The sequence below is a fragment of the Platichthys flesus genome, chromosome 18 (genome assembly GCF_949316205.1).
Source record: "Platichthys flesus chromosome 18, fPlaFle2.1, whole genome shotgun sequence".
In the NCBI taxonomy this organism is placed as follows: domain Eukaryota; kingdom Metazoa; phylum Chordata; class Actinopteri; order Pleuronectiformes; family Pleuronectidae; genus Platichthys; species Platichthys flesus.
In genome coordinates, this window is record NC_084962.1 from 20,038,967 (window position 1) to 20,054,096 (window position 15,130).

At 45.9% G+C, this 15,130-nt stretch overlaps 1 protein-coding gene across 4 annotated transcripts; it reads left to right on the top strand.

Moving 5' to 3' along the window:
- The first annotated feature begins 1,051 nt into the window (after positions 1–1,051).
- Positions 1,052–15,130, top strand: LOC133973632 (uncharacterized). Of its 4 annotated transcripts, XR_009924588.1 has the most exons (9): positions 1,052–1,263; positions 3,964–4,087; positions 10,180–10,515; positions 10,624–10,893; positions 10,970–11,014; positions 11,148–11,233; positions 11,706–11,818; positions 13,402–13,535; positions 13,692–15,130. XR_009924588.1 is itself a non-coding variant. In XM_062411603.1 (7 exons), exons 2-7 carry the CDS (start codon positions 3,991–3,993, stop codon positions 11,817–11,819), a joined length of 948 nt encoding a protein of 315 aa, XP_062267587.1. In that variant the 5' UTR covers positions 1,052–1,263; positions 3,964–3,990; the 3' UTR covers positions 11,820–12,590. The 4 variants fall into 4 exon arrangements, 3 of the variants coding, with proteins under 3 accessions (XP_062267587.1, XP_062267589.1, XP_062267590.1); XM_062411603.1 differs by lacking the exons at positions 13,402–13,535; positions 13,692–15,130 and having other exon boundaries at positions 11,706–12,590; XM_062411605.1 differs by lacking the exons at positions 13,402–13,535; positions 13,692–15,130 and having other exon boundaries at positions 10,973–11,014; positions 11,706–12,590.

Genomic DNA, 15,130 nt, shown 5'->3' on the forward strand with positions numbered 1-15,130 from the left:
GAGGCATGTCCTTATGAATTCATCCTGTCATTTACATGTTATACGCTCAGACACATGCAGTCATGCACCTCTCTACCATGGGATGTGGGACGTTATCATGGGCGTAGGCAACCTCTATATATATTGTGCTTTTGATGCCTGCAAAGCGGGCTTCATTATTGCCGTGTGAATGTCTCCGGATTTCTAGAGTCCGTCCTGACCTGTAAGACCTTTGTATCATTATATCTATACAAGCAAGTTTTGGATCCGCAGAGAATTCTTCCTTCAGCATTAACTTGACCATCATCGACATCTCGGCTCCTCAGAATATACGATACGATTAATGCTGATTTTGTTGTGTCTTTGTTTGTGTGTTAACAACAGATCATTTCTTTCTTTCTTAATTTCTCTCTTTCTCAGTAGATGAGTAGGAAGTGGGAGGCAGCTTCTGGTTTCTACTGAAGAAACCGTGATGCTCGTCACACTGAATGATGTGTTGATTTATTTTCAGACACAGTGAAGTTAAAGATGTGACCATATATGACAACGACTCTGAGACATGATGGACGGTTACTTCTTCATTTACTTTATTGGTCCACAGGCAAACTAAGTTCAATCCACAGCTGGAAACCACAGAATCACATTTGATTCACGTGAACATTTTGAAGCCCAAGTCAATAATGTTATTAAATCTTATTAAAGTAAAATCCTCCATGCACATGTGACCTGAACAAATGGTTAAATAGCTCTTGGCTCCATGTGTTTGAATATGAACCTGAATAAGTTTCATTCATTCAGTAACTTCAAGATAAGTTTCTAATTTGTTATTGTTTTTTTAACAAAGGAATAAAACAATAAACATGAGACAGAAATTCAAGCTGGACCACCTGTAGAATATCAAAGTCCAGATGTGAAGCTGCTCCAGAGGTGACGTGTGTCGTCCTTTGTTTGGACTGAATCTCCTGATGTTTGCATCTCTCATGTGAACGAGTGACAAGTCTCTGAATCTAAAAGTCGCTGCTGCTCATTAGTTCATCGTCAGATATTCACACAGTCTCTGGTCAACGGGGGAAAGTCGGTGCTGATGGATATTTTCTCTACATGCAACTAGCACATGACGACAGAGGAGACATGTCACTGAGGGGAAGTGATCCACAGGAAGTAAACACCACATTGCACTTTTACTAAGAACCGAGAATCAGAGAAGAGAAAGAAGAAGAATGGATGAAATCAAACGGATTAAAATGTCTTTACATCTGCTACTGGTGCTGATTCCATTTACAGGTGAGAATAAATACACTTACACAACTTTACCAGGGTGAACAATAAGAATAACACCAGATTGTTTGTGTTTGCTTTTAAAAGTGAAGAGTTTCACTGATGTGTTGTGGCACAAGTCTGGCTCATTCAGGGGACTGATAGTTATAAGTACTCTGATATTGTACTTGTGTATACTTGTGTACTGGATCATTCCTCATATTTTAATCTGCTGTGCGTTGCTCTTTGTCTAATTGTGATTATTTGCTCTAGTTTGATTCACCTGCTCCGTCTCCTGTGATAATGAGCTGATGATGTCACTTCTTCAGTCTCGTTCTTCCTTTGCTTTACTTCTTCTTTGTCCCCTGATGAAGACCAGTCTGCTGCAACATGTAGTTGCATCTTTATGCCTCTGGGCCAACGACCCTCAGGAACACTTTGAGGGGAATTCCTTCAAATGTGGGACAAACATTCAGTTTAACACAAAGATGAACTGATGAGACTTTGGTCGTCCAGGGTCAAGGTCGCTGTGACCTCACATAACCCTCTTTCCCTCTTGAACATGTTATCGAGAGAAAGCTTTCCAGTTTACCATCAATGGTCTCATTAACTCACTCTATTTAGATTTGGAGGTTAAAGGTCAAGGTTTCAGGTTTTTGGCCTCTCACACATCCCAAGTCAGAATTTCTTCAAATTCTGACCAGTTGTCTCCTCGAATGAAAACTTAACAGATTAGATTTCAGTGATCAAGTGTCAGAGTGACCTCATGAGTGGATTGCTGAGGCATTCAAATGCAGGGAGAAAACTGTTTCTCAGGTTTATCTTGTCAGTCATGCTCCATTTGGTCTTAATTTACAGACTTATGTCTAAAACAATCCTCACCTTCAGAAGTCTAAGAAAATATGAGTCATTTTCTTGGTTTAGTTTAATTGTTGCTGTCTCTCTTGTTAGGGTTTGTTGTTCAGTTGAACCCCAAAGCAGACACTGACTGTAAGTGTAGAACAAAAGAGAGTTTATTTGCACAAAATAACAGATGCAGTGGGCGGCAGGGTGCTGGCTGGTTCGGATTTCCAAGGCGAAATGAGAACGAAGCAGAGCGGCAAGGCTACAGAAAGTCAAGGCATATGGCGGAAAATATACAGGTTAGTAATACTTCTGGTAAAGACACGAGGGCCGAGAGAATCTATAGAGCGTGCTCTACCGGACAAGACGCTTAATCTGGCAGCGTAGCGGAGAGCAGACCAGGCTTTTATAGTGAGGATGATTAGATGAAATGGGGCTCAGATGGAGGTCTTAGAGGGCTAGAGGACAATGGCTTGAGGAGTGAAACATGGAAAGCAGGGTGGACATTTAACAAGAGGGGTAGATTAAGCTTCACAACACATGGGTTAATGACACGATCAATCTCATAAGGGCCAATGTACCTGGGGGTCAACTTCCGGGGCTTAGTCTGGAGTGGTAGATCACGAGAAGATAACCAGACCCTTTGGCCTGGCTGGTAATCCAGAGCTGGGGTGCGATAATGATCGGTTACTCGCTGGCTGCTAGCAGTGGTGCGGGTGAGAGCTTCCCGGGCCTCGCACCAGACCCCCCTGAATGGAGGGACCTGCCACGTCTGTCTCCTGGGCTTGGAAGAATGGAGGTTGAAATCCAGTAGCGGCCATGAACAGGGACATTCCTGTGGCGGAGCAGACCAGGGAGTTGTGGGCATATTCTACCCAGGGGAGGTGGGTGGACCAGGAAGCCGGCTGCCGAGATGCAGGACTGGCCCTAGCACATTTCGTGCTCTAGGCAAGGTTCACTCCTGATTTCTTTTGCTCGGCGCAGTTTTTGGTGCCCCCCTCTGAGTGGCGCCCTTGGCAACCGCCTATGTCACCTGTAGGAAAGGCCGGCCCTGCCGAGATGTTACACAGCGTAGTACCACCCCCAGATCCTGATTGGCCCGTTCTGTCTGGCCGTTGATCTGCGGCTGGTAACCAGACAAAAAGCCAGGACAAAAAGCCTTCAATGTCCTGGCGGAGAACTGCGGGCCCCTGTCCGAAACAATGTCCACAGGAATGCCATGTATTCCAGAACACATGCCGGGCAAGTAGGTTGGCAGTCTCGAGGGCGGAAGGCAACTTTGATACGGGGATGAAATGTGCCGCCTTCGAAAAACGGTTGACTATGGTCAGGATATCCGTATTACCTTCCGAAGGAGGCAGGCCAGTGACGACTCCATCGCGATTACTTCCGGCGCAGACAGAACAGGCGGCTACAAACTCCTTGGTATCAGGAGCCATGGAGGGCCACCAGAAGCGTTGCTGCAGTAGAGCCAGGGTTCGGCAAAAAGCAGGATGACCGGAAATCCTTGATGAGTGTCCCCACTGGAGGACTGGAGATCTGGCGACGAAGGAACAAACTGACGGTTGGTTGGACATCCTTGAGGGACTGACTGATCCCTTTGGGCCCCCTGGACCACTCCCTCAATCTCCCACCCAGCTGCTCCCACCACAGATGGCAGTATGGTGCTCCCCAACGAGTCCTCCCCAGGAGGGGCAAACTGACGAGACAGGGCATCTGGCTTTATGTTCCTTGAACCCGGTCGGTAGTTAAGCCTGCCAGCAGTGCAAAGGTACGAAAGGTTCTTATGATCCGACCAAACTATAAAAGGGTGAGTGGAGCCTTCAGCCAGTGCCTCCATTCCTTCAGAGCCAGAACGACACACTTCATAATTTCTCTCTGCAGGGGAGAGCTATCGGGAGAAGAAGGCACATGGATGCTGCTTCAGGTCGGAAGTGGTTCGCTGAGAGAGAACCGCCCCCACCCCGGAGTCAGAGGCATCCACCTCCACTACGAACTGAGCAAAAGGGTAAGAATGTATTAACACAGAAGCAGAGGAAAACAAAAACTTTAGCTTGGAGAACGCACCCTCGGCGGCCGGCGACCACCCAAAAGGAACTTTAATAGATGTCAGCTTGGTAAGAGATGTGGCAACTCTGCTATAGTCCCGTATAAACCTACGGTAGAAATTGGCAAACCCGAGAACCCACTGAAGTTGCTTCCTTGATGTAGGAGTGGGCCAATTCGGCCGCTGCCTTAACTTTGGCAGGGTCGGCCTTGATTTCTCCACAATAAACCCCAAAAAAACTAACAGAAGACACATGAAAATAACGTTTCTCAGCTTTCACATACAGTTTGTTTTCAAGTAGTCTCTTCAACACAATTTTCACATGTTGCACGCGTTCCTGGATGTTACGAGAAGATATACAAAAACAAATCTATTGAACATATCCCGTAAAACATTGTTAATAAGAGTCTGAAACACTGCAGGAGCATAAGTGAGGCCAAAAGACATGACCATATACTCAAAGTGTCCCAGGGGAGTGTTAAACCCCATCTTCCACTCATCCCCGTCCATAATTCTCCCTAAATGATAGGCGTTGCATTTAGGGCCACCAAGATGGCGGGGGCTATCTTGATGGTGGGGGCTAGCATCTTGACGCAGCGACCACTCGCGCTCCCAACAAAGCGGTGTTTTGTTTATTTAATAAGTGGTTGTTCGGACGTTTTCCGTGTTCGTCTCGTCTGTCTGCGTCGGATTATAAGTACAGTCAACAGGCTCTGTTAGACATCTGCAAGAGCAAGATTAACAACGGGTTGGATACAACAACAGAGACAACCATCAAGGAGCTCGGATTACTCCGCCAGCCTGTGACTACACCGGACCCGACTGCAACCACAGCCCCGATAAAGAGACGTCGGAAACGGTGTGCGAGGAAGCAGAAGAGGGCAAGCGCGGAGGTATCCGAGCTAGGCTAGCGGCTAGCCCGACTCGCCCAGCCATACCATCCATCATCATGGCTAACGTGCGATCCTTGGACAATAAAATGGATCATATACGACTGCTGAGGTCAGCGAATCGGACAGTGAGTAACTGCTGTGTGCTTTTTTTCACTGAAACCTGGCTTAATGATAACATCCCCGACTCCGCTGTACATCTGGGGCAGCTAACATGCTATCGAGCGGACAGAGCCCTCGTCAACGGAGGTAAACAACGTGGTGGAGGAGTTTGTGTTTACACACGTGATGCGTGGTGCCAGGACGCTGTGGTAGTATGCAGACACTGTTCACCACTGGAGGAGTTCATGATCATAAGTGCCGTCCTTCTATCTGCCGAGGGAGTTCACTGCGGTTTTAATAATCGCGGTATATATCCCTCCAACCTCCAGCTGCAGTGACAGGGATGCGGCACTTTGTGAACTTTATCAGGCTATCAGCGAACAACAGACAGCACACCCAGATGGATTGATAATCATCGCTGGAGATTTGAATCATGCTGATCTTAAAACCGCCTTACCAAAACTTCATCAGCATGTTAATTTTCCAACAAGGGAGAAAAACACCTTGGACCTGGTTTATACCGCACACAAAGGAGCATACAAGGCCTCCCCTCTCCCCCACATCGGACTTTCCGACCACATCACTGTCATGCTAATGCCAGCATATATGCCCAGAGTGAAAGTGGAAAGACCGGTCCGGAAAGAGATTACAGTGTGGCCGGATGGATCAAGGTTTGCTCTCCAGGACTGTCTTGCGACAACAGACTGGGATATGTTCAAGCAAGCAGCTACATACAACAACCACATAGACAATGAAGAGCTTACAGACACTGTTCTCTCCTACATCCGCAAATGCACAGATGATGTGACCCACACAAAGTCCATCATCACTCGGGCTAACAAGAAGCCATGGCTGACAGGAGCTGTCCATCGGCTGCTGAGGGCCAGAGACAAAGCCTTCAGAGCCGGGGATAGAATTGGCTTGAGAACAGCGAGAGCCAGCCTGTCCCGTGGCATCGGAAGAGCAAAACAGGACTACTCCAAAAAGATAACCAGCCACTTCAAAGACAGCAGAGACACGCGCAGCCTGTGGCAGGGCATCCAGACCATCACGGATTACAAACCTGCATCCCAGACCTGCGACAACAACATCTCTCTGCTTAACGATCTCAACAGCTTCTTTGCACGGTTCGAAGCAACAAACAACACAAGCCCACAGAAACCCCCCCCCCCCCCCCCCCACGACCAGGTTCTGTGCCTGTCTGCCGAAAGTGTGAAGAGGGCACTCTCCACTATCAACCCCAGGAAAGCAACAGGCCCAGACAACATTCCAGGCCGTGTACTGAGGGACTGCGCAGAGGAGCTTAAAGACATCTTCACGGATATCTTCAACACTTCTCTGAGTCAGGCTGCTGTTCCATCACATCTCAAGACCTCCATCATAATACCTGTGCCAAAGAAACCGGCTCCATCCTGCTTCAATGACTATCGCCCTGTGGCACTGACCCCCATCGTTATGAAGTGCTTTGAACGGCTAGTCATGTCTCACATCAAGTCCATCCTCCCCCCCACCCTGGACCCCTTTCAGTTCGCATATCGAGCTAAACGTTCCACAGAGGATGCAATCTGCTCTGCTCTCCACCCAGCCCTCACCCACCTGGAAAATGCAGACTCACATGTGAGAATGCTTTTCATAGACTTTAGTTCAGCGTTTCCCACAACAACTCATCTGTAAACTGGACCAGCTGGGGCTCAACACCTCCCTTCGCAATTGGATTCTGTACTTCCTCAGTGAGAGGCCACAAGCAGTACGGGTCGGCAACAACACCTCGAGCAGCATCACACTCAGCACAGGGGCCCCACAAGGATGTGTGCTCAGTCCCCTGCTCTTCACCCTGCTGACTCACGACTGCACATCAACCTACAGCACAAATCACATGGTGAAGTTTGCGGACGACACAACTCTGGTGGGTCTCATCACCAAGAACGATGAGGCCCACTACAGGAAGGAGGTCAACCTCTCGACCACCTGGTGCAGAGACCACAACCTCCTGCTGAATGTCAGCAAGACAAAGGAGATGGTGGTCGACTTCAGGAAAAGCCTCACTGAGCACCCCCCACTGACCATCGATGATGCTGCTGTGGAGCGAGTGAGCAGCACCAAATTCCTGGGGGTGCACATCAGCGAGGACCTCTCCTGGGCCACCAACTCTGCATCACTGGTGAAGAAAGCCCAGCGACGCCTCTACTTCCTCTGCAAACTCAAGAAAGCGAGAGCTCCCATACCCATCCTGAACACATTCTACCGGGGCACCATTGAAAGCATCCTGTCCAGCTGCATCACTGTGTGGGGCAGTAGCTGCACTGCACACAGCAGGAAGAGACTGCAACGCATAGTCAACACAGCTGGTAAGATCATTGGTGCCCCACTCCCTTCCGTGCAAGACACTTACACCACCCGCCTCATCCCGGAAAGCCACCTCGATCGTGGGTGACACCAGCCACCCCGCACACGGTCTGTTCAGCCTCCTACCCTCTGGAAGAAGGTATAGGAGCCTCCGTTGCCGCACCACCAGACTCGGAAATAGTTTCATACACCAAGCTGTCAGGAAGCTAAATTGTCTCCCCTCACTCCCCCCAGCCATATCCTCTAGTCTGACTGGAGGCAGAAATCACCCCCCAAAAAACTAAAAACACTCAGGACTCTGCAACAAACTGTCTCTTGTGCTTCTTGTACTGTTTGCACTTTATGACTTAAATCACTACGTTTACACTTTTAAAGAACCTTATGCTGCTGTACAAAAAATTCTGTGTGTTTACTTCTGCAACAAACTGTCTCTTGTACTGTTTGCAATTTATCACTTAAATCATTACGTTTACACTTTTAGAGAACCTTATGCTGCTGTACTTAAAAATTCTGTATATTTACTTCTGCAACAAACTGTCTCTTGTACTGTTTGCACTTTATCACTTTAATCACTACGTTTACACTTTTAGAGAACCTTATGCTGCTGTACTTAAAAAATTCTGTATGTTTACTTAGTATTAGGAAATGTCTTGTGTCTTCTGTTGTGCCTGTGCACTTTTTATGTCTCACTGTGGGAGAGTAGGAAACGTCGTATCGATTCCTTGTATGTTCTGAACATGTAAGAAATTGACAATAAAACTACTTAACTGTAACTTTAACTTTAACAATGGTGAGGAAGAGGGACGAATGAGTCCGGTAGCCAGAGAGTCAGTGATATAGGTTTCCATGGCATCTCTCTCAGGTTTGGACAAGTTTACTGGATGGATAGGGGGCGCCAGGGAGCAAATTAATGCCACAGTCATATGGTCTGTGAGGTGGAAGAGATAAGGCAAAGTCCTTACTAAATACCTCCTGGAGGTGATGCTAATCAGAAGGAACAGAGGGGAATGGCTTGGGTGGAGACAGTGTGGTTGCTAATGTGAATTGGGAACATTGCGGTGAGTGACACGGGCCAGGAGCCTTCCATCATGGGCAAACAGACTCTTGGGTTGAGGAAGGGGCTGAGAGGGAATCTTTGACTGGGTAGTGAAGTCAGAGTCAATGAAATTGTCATCTGCCACGGAGTCTACTGGCAGTGCGTTACCTGATGGCCATCCTGACCACAGTAAATGCAGAGTCTGCAGGACTGACGACGTTGACGCTCGTTGGTGTGAGTCTCATCCTCCCTTGCTGCATGGGTTCCTCGGCGCAGAGGGATGAAGAGGCTGTCCGCGGGGGAATCATGCCGGAGGAGGACGGTGGAAGAGGAGAGGGCGCAGACCCCCCAAGGTGAAGACTCATTGTCCAATTCAAGGGAGGATTGTGCTTATCCCTGCCTGATCTCTCCCTGCGCCTTTCATGGAGGCGATTATCTAAACATATCGCTAAAGAAATGAACTCTTCTAGGGAGGCGGTCTCGTCCCGAGCAACTAACTCATCCCTCAGCTCATCCCTTAGTCCACGGAGAAAAAACCCTTGAAGCGCTCGCTCATCCCACCCGCTCTCGGTAGCGAGAATTCTGAAGTCAATCGAGTGTTTCGCCACGGAGTTATCTCCTTGACGCAAAGAAAGGAACCGGCTACTGGCCTCCTTACTACGCAGAGGATGGTCAAAAACTTTGAGGAATTCCTCTGTAAATGATGAAAAAGACACGCAAATGGGTGAATTACTGTTTGAGATGGCTACAGCCCAAGCCGCGGCTTTCTCCGACAAGACACTCATAACGAAGGCAATCCGCAACTTGTCTGAGGAGTAAGTTAACGGCAGCTGATCGAACACGAGACTAGAATGGTGGATGAACTGTCTACATGACCCAACTGTCCTCCATACCTGGTGGGCGTGGGGATGAAGGGTTCCCTAGGTTGTGTGGGATGAGTAGACGGAGAAACTGGTGGTGGAGGTGTTGGAACTGGAACCGGAGCCAGAGCTGTAGTGAGAACAAGAGCCACAAGCGTGGTTAGGTGAGTGGTCAGCTGTTCCATGCTGCCACCGATCTGTGCCACGTTGGAGGATAGGTTGTGGAGTGCTTCCATAACTTCTTGCAAAGCTTTCTCGTTCTGCCCAACACGAGTTCCTTGGTAAGACAGCGCCTGTCTGAATTTCTCAGCATCTGCAGGGACCATTTTGGCCAGATTATTCTGTTAGGGTTTGTTGTTCAGTTGGACCCCAAAGCAGGCACTGACTGTCAGTTCAGAACAAAAGAGAGTTTATTTGCAAGAAATAAAAGATGCAGTGGGCGGCAGGGTGCTGGCTGGTTCGGATATCCAATACGAAACGTGGACGAAGCAGAGCGGCAAGGCTACAGAAAGTCAAGGCATATGGAGGAAAATACTCAGGTTTGTAATACTTCAGGTAAAGACACGAGGGCCAGGAGAATCTATAGCGGGTGCTCTACTGGGCAAGACGCCTAATCTGGCAACGAAGTGGAGAGCAGGCCAGGCTTTTATTGTGAGGATGATTAGATGAAATGAGAAGAAAAATATACTGTTTCTTCGTCAGCTGAAGCGAGGGAGCCAGCCATACCCCCTGCAGAGGAAGAACAGAAAAGGAGAGGGGGAGAGAAAGAACAACAAACAAACTAACAGAATCATCACATCTCTCTCATTTCCTCCACAGTGCTCGCTGTCCAATATTCCTCCATCATCATCACAGCTGGAGCTGAAGTCACTTTGTCTTGTGACAAGATGAGAGATGATCATGTGAACTGTGGAGCTACTGACTGGCTCTTCGTTGATTCAGAGGGAACTGCACCAGTAAAATTGTTTGTAAAAGGGAAGCTCGACATATCTAGGATTTCCAAATATAATGCAGACAGGCTGTGTCTTGCTACAAACTGTTCTCTGGTTATTAGGGAGGTCACAGATGAAGATGCTGGTCGATACGACTGCAGACAGTTTGACCTGACAAACCAAACAGATAAAGATCATGTGGTTTATCTCTCTGTTGTCAACGGTGAGTAAAAGAGTCTCTTCATAAAAACATTATGATCATTCTGATCATTCTGATGGACATAGTTTCACTCATGTTATCTTTCTCTCTCAATATCTCCATCATCACCAGTGACTGAGCAGAAGAGAAGTGATGAGGTGACGTTGAGCTGCTCTGTGTCCACATATAGAAGGTATGGAATCACAGTGAAGTGGCTGTTTATGAATATGGATGGGACTGAAAACACAACTGAACTGAAGACATCACAGTCTTACCGCTCGGCAAATGTGAGCTTCTCAAAATCCCATTTTGTTCTCAAGATGAAGAACTATAGCTCATTAACATGTAAAGTGAATGATGGTTACAAAGAGGAAAAGTTTTCCTTCATCCCTCCGTCATCAGGTGAGAAAACACAGAACACGATGAACTGCTCCTGATCCAATAAATTCCATTTGTTAATACATTTCTTTTTCTTAAGAAGGAAAGAACGAACCAGCTCCAGGAAACAAAGTTATGACAACAGGTACTGAATATTCACTGCACCTCTCATTCATCTCTGTGCTGCTGCGTGTTGATGGAGTTCATGTTAACAACATGTGTAAATACAGGAAGTTGGACTGAACAGGAAACTAAAGCTCTTGTCATTCTGTTCACAGACTGGTGGTGGTACATTCGTCTGGTTGTGGGTTTTGCCTCGATCGTGATATTGGTTGTGATTCTCATAAGATGGAGAAGAAACAAGGTGAGAACATTCACAGATGAAACTAACATGTCACTTATAGAGTTTATACCTCCTCCAGGTTTTTATTTATCTTGTAATAACACCATGAAATAATGATGTCATCATAAGTTCTAAAGTTTTAATATGAAAGTTAAAGTTCTGGATGTTTCTTTGTGTTTTGAAACATGTTGTTATGCTGAGATGGTTTTGTTAGCACTGCATTAGGTTATTTTACTTTTCAATAATTATTCGCATTGTGTTGTCTCTCTGTCACTATGGTAACCGTGCTACATCCTGACCTGTGGTGTTATACATCCTGTTGTGTCTTTTTTTTAATCCATTTTTATCATACTTCCTCGTCAACATTTGTATTTGTTGCGTTCTGTGAAGCACATTGAACTACACTAACCTGATGAAAGGTGCTATACAGATGACTGATTGATTGATTGGCTGATTGATTGATTGATTGATTGATTGATTGTATATCCTACAGATCCAGGGTGGTGATGTTGCAGTGGCCTTCAGCACTGTGGAAGCTCCCTCCTCTTCTTCTGGACCCTCAGCTGATCCCAGCAGCCTCTATGCCAACGTCACATTCATACAATAGTAGAGTTTCATTTGACTTCGATATTTTTATATCAAGAATCATTTGTTACAACTTTCTGCTGTGAAAACAAAGTCACTCGTAATAATGTGATTCTCAACAGATAGAAAAGAAACAAAGGTGGGAACATTCCCAGATGAAATTTTGATTTAGTTTAAACCACTGCCAAGGCCCGACAGTCTGTGAAGATTGTTGTCCAAAACCGGGAATATTTTATTGTTGTTTATGTTCTTCTGATCCAGCTGTTATTATTATACATTACAATGGTGACGTGTTATTTGATAGAACATTGTTCTTTCTTGATTCTTCCTGTTCTGGGTTTGAACCCTCATGGTTGATGCTCTTATTGTATTTCACTTTGGATAAAAGCCTCAGCTAAATGAAATGTAAGGAAATGTAATGTATGATGATATGATATGAATGATTGTTTATGATCCAATGTGTTGTAAAAAGCGTTTTGCCCAGAGTGCCAGAAGGGGGAGCTGTAGGTTAAGCTACTGCTGCAGTGTTTAAGTAATAATAATAATCATAAGATGGTTTATCTTCATATAGATATCGTACGTTTAGCTTGATGAGCCGGCTGTTATAGACATGTTAGTGTTTCATGCTGTGATGTAGATACTGCAGGTTGATTCTTCCAGGTTTGAGTTGAGAGACTTTTTAAATGATGTTGATTTACATGCAACAAGATGAACCTTCCCCCCCTCAGTCGATATCAGTATTCATAACAATATTCAGTGCTTTTATTAAACGGGATGTCCTGCAGGTTCCACATCTCTGAGCCTGTGTGTGTTTTATTGAGACAGATGTTTGCAGCGTTCACCTCGGCCCCCCCACTAACTCTCAGGAGAGAGAGAGAGAGAGAGAGAGAAATATCCACACTAACGCTCAGGACTCAGGCCTCTTGCTGCTCCGTGCATCTCTCTGCTCTGCGGCACGACGCTCGACTGGTTCTCAACCAGCTCAGTCACTGGGAAACTTACTTTCATACAGTCATTGAAGTTTCAGCCCAATGATCTGAAAGAAAAAGGTCAAAATGAAGCAGAAAATAGGAAGAAATGAGGAAAGCAACTCCCCTGTAATCCTCAGAGAGACAAACTGACACCAGAGGAAGAATTAGACTGAACACAGTTCTGTGAAACTGACTCTTGATCTGTGGAGTGTTTCTATTATGAAGTTTCTTTCTTGTATTTTGGAATTCCTGGATCCGCCCCTTTGTCCGGCTCCGCCCCCAAACTGACTCAGTTCTTTCTGGACTCATGTTTCCTGATTCCACCAGTTTTTTTTACTCCTGCCGAAAAACTAAGAAACTGTCAGAGGCACAAACCAACTCTTTGGTGGAAGTCAGACATGTTAGTGGTTGTTCAATAAATGAGCACTAGATGGCAGCAGTGGACAGAGCAGAATAACTGGAAGATGTAATATGAACCCCCAATAATAATTAATAATTAACCAATTTGTATCATACTTCCTTATCCACATGTGTTTTTGTGTTGTTCTGTGAAGCACATTGAACTACACTAACCTGATGAAAGGTGCTGTACAGATGATTGATTAATTGATTGATTGATTGTATATCCTACAGATCCAGGGTGGTGATGATGTAGTGACCTTCAGCACTGTGGAAGCTCCCTCCTCTTCTACTGGACCCTCAGCTGATCCCAGCAGCCATGAAGAGACTCGTCCCGGTGATTCCTCCACGGAGCAGCAGTGAAGACAGTGAGAGAGGACAGAGTCTGTGGGACAATGAAATCAAAAGCCTGTTTATTTCTGTCCTTAAAGTGTCTGTAACAGACATTTAAATTGTCAAAGTAAACAAAATACTCCTTGTGTCTGTAATTTACCTCGAGATGCTGTTTCCTTCTTCTTTCTCAGGTCCCAGTTGAAGATGGTGGGAAAGGTGATGCAGTGACCTACAGCACTGGTTCTCAAACTGTTTTCAACAATATTTCTCCTTTGAAATATGTTTTCATTCAAGTGCAACACAGCATCAGTATCAATGTTTCTCACCAGAGCAATAAGCTGTGTCTTTCCACTGACGTCTGTCCATTCATCCAGCTGCAGTGAAAATGCTTCAACAAGTTTTTACACAACTTCATCAACAATGTCTGTTCCATCGTTTCTATTCTGCAGCAAAGTGTCATTTGACAAAGACCCAGTTTAGAACTGATCTGCTGTGTTTGTGTCCAGCATCGTCTCGGTCAGTACAGCAGCAGCTGGAAGTAGCAGGTCCTCAGCTGTGGTGAAAGGCCTTTTGGCTTCATGAGAAGCCTCCAGTGCTGTGGCTGATGTTCTGGAGACTTTTCACATCGTTTCTTGTGAAACTATGAAGTCAGACTGTTTCTTCTTGAGAAACTCTGGTGTGTTACCGACATGACACTGATGTGTTGTGCTGAGATGTCGCTGCAGCTGCTCTGACTTCATGCAACTGTTCGATAACTTTTCAATCAGAAAATACTCAATGCTTTGGGCGGATTGCAGCTCGTTGAAGTAAATCCCATTAAAACATATTCTTCATGATACTAACGATATTGTGTTGGCTTTTTTTTGTTGGCACAATGTATTTGTGATCCACAGCTCGGGCCTACATGTGTAGTCAAAAGCCTACAGCCACATGTCCCTTTGTTCTGGTGAAAACCAGAATCTCCAGAACTCAGTCTCCCAGGATGCATCAACTTCACAAAGGAGTGAAAAACGACCAGGGACACAAGTTTCAACTTCTATTGGTCACTCTGGGCCCCATTACCTGCAGGTCACCAGGGCCAATATAAGGCCAGGTCTCCCCCTCTTCATTCTCTTTCCATGTAACTCTGAGGAGAGAAGTCCGGCTTCTCCATCTCACATCTTTTCTTTCCATTCACCTCTTCGAGAGGAGCCCACCTCTCTGTCTGAGCAAGAGGTGCAGCTTTCCTCTCACCGAGCGAGGGAAGCCTCCTCCAATTCCAAGCTCTACCAACCTTCACACGAGGGCCTGATGAAGAACTGCAACGGAGCTGTATGCAGAGCAGAACCACAAAGACAGGAGACACACAACCAGCAAGACGACTTCACAGAACTTCAGACAGCACTTTCTTTTTACCTTTCCACGGACGGTAACACAACTTGGCTTAATAATTATACTAGGCTTAACAATGACTGTTTATTCGATTCCTTGTGATGTTTATAAGTTTAATTTGTGTTGATGTGATATTGTGGTTACAAGTTATTTGAAAGTTAATATTAGTTATGACCTTCAGTCTTTCATGCATGCATCTAGTAACTCTCTCTAATTTGGCACCAACACACACAGACACACGCATACTCATATACATATC

What these genes read in the sequence shown, in the direction of transcription:
- LOC133973632 (XM_062411603.1), top strand. Translation starts at nt 3,991, where the DNA reads ATGGATGCTGCTTCAGGTCGGAAGTGGTTCGCTGAGAGAGAACCGCCC. An exon ending in AAACAAAGTTATGACAACAG is followed by an intron (nt 11,015 to 11,147) that starts GTACTGAATATT and finishes TTCTGTTCACAG; the next exon opens with ACTGGTGGTGGTACATTCGT. An exon ending in TAAGATGGAGAAGAAACAAG is followed by an intron (nt 11,234 to 11,705) that starts GTGAGAACATTC and finishes TATATCCTACAG; the next exon opens with ATCCAGGGTGGTGATGTTGC.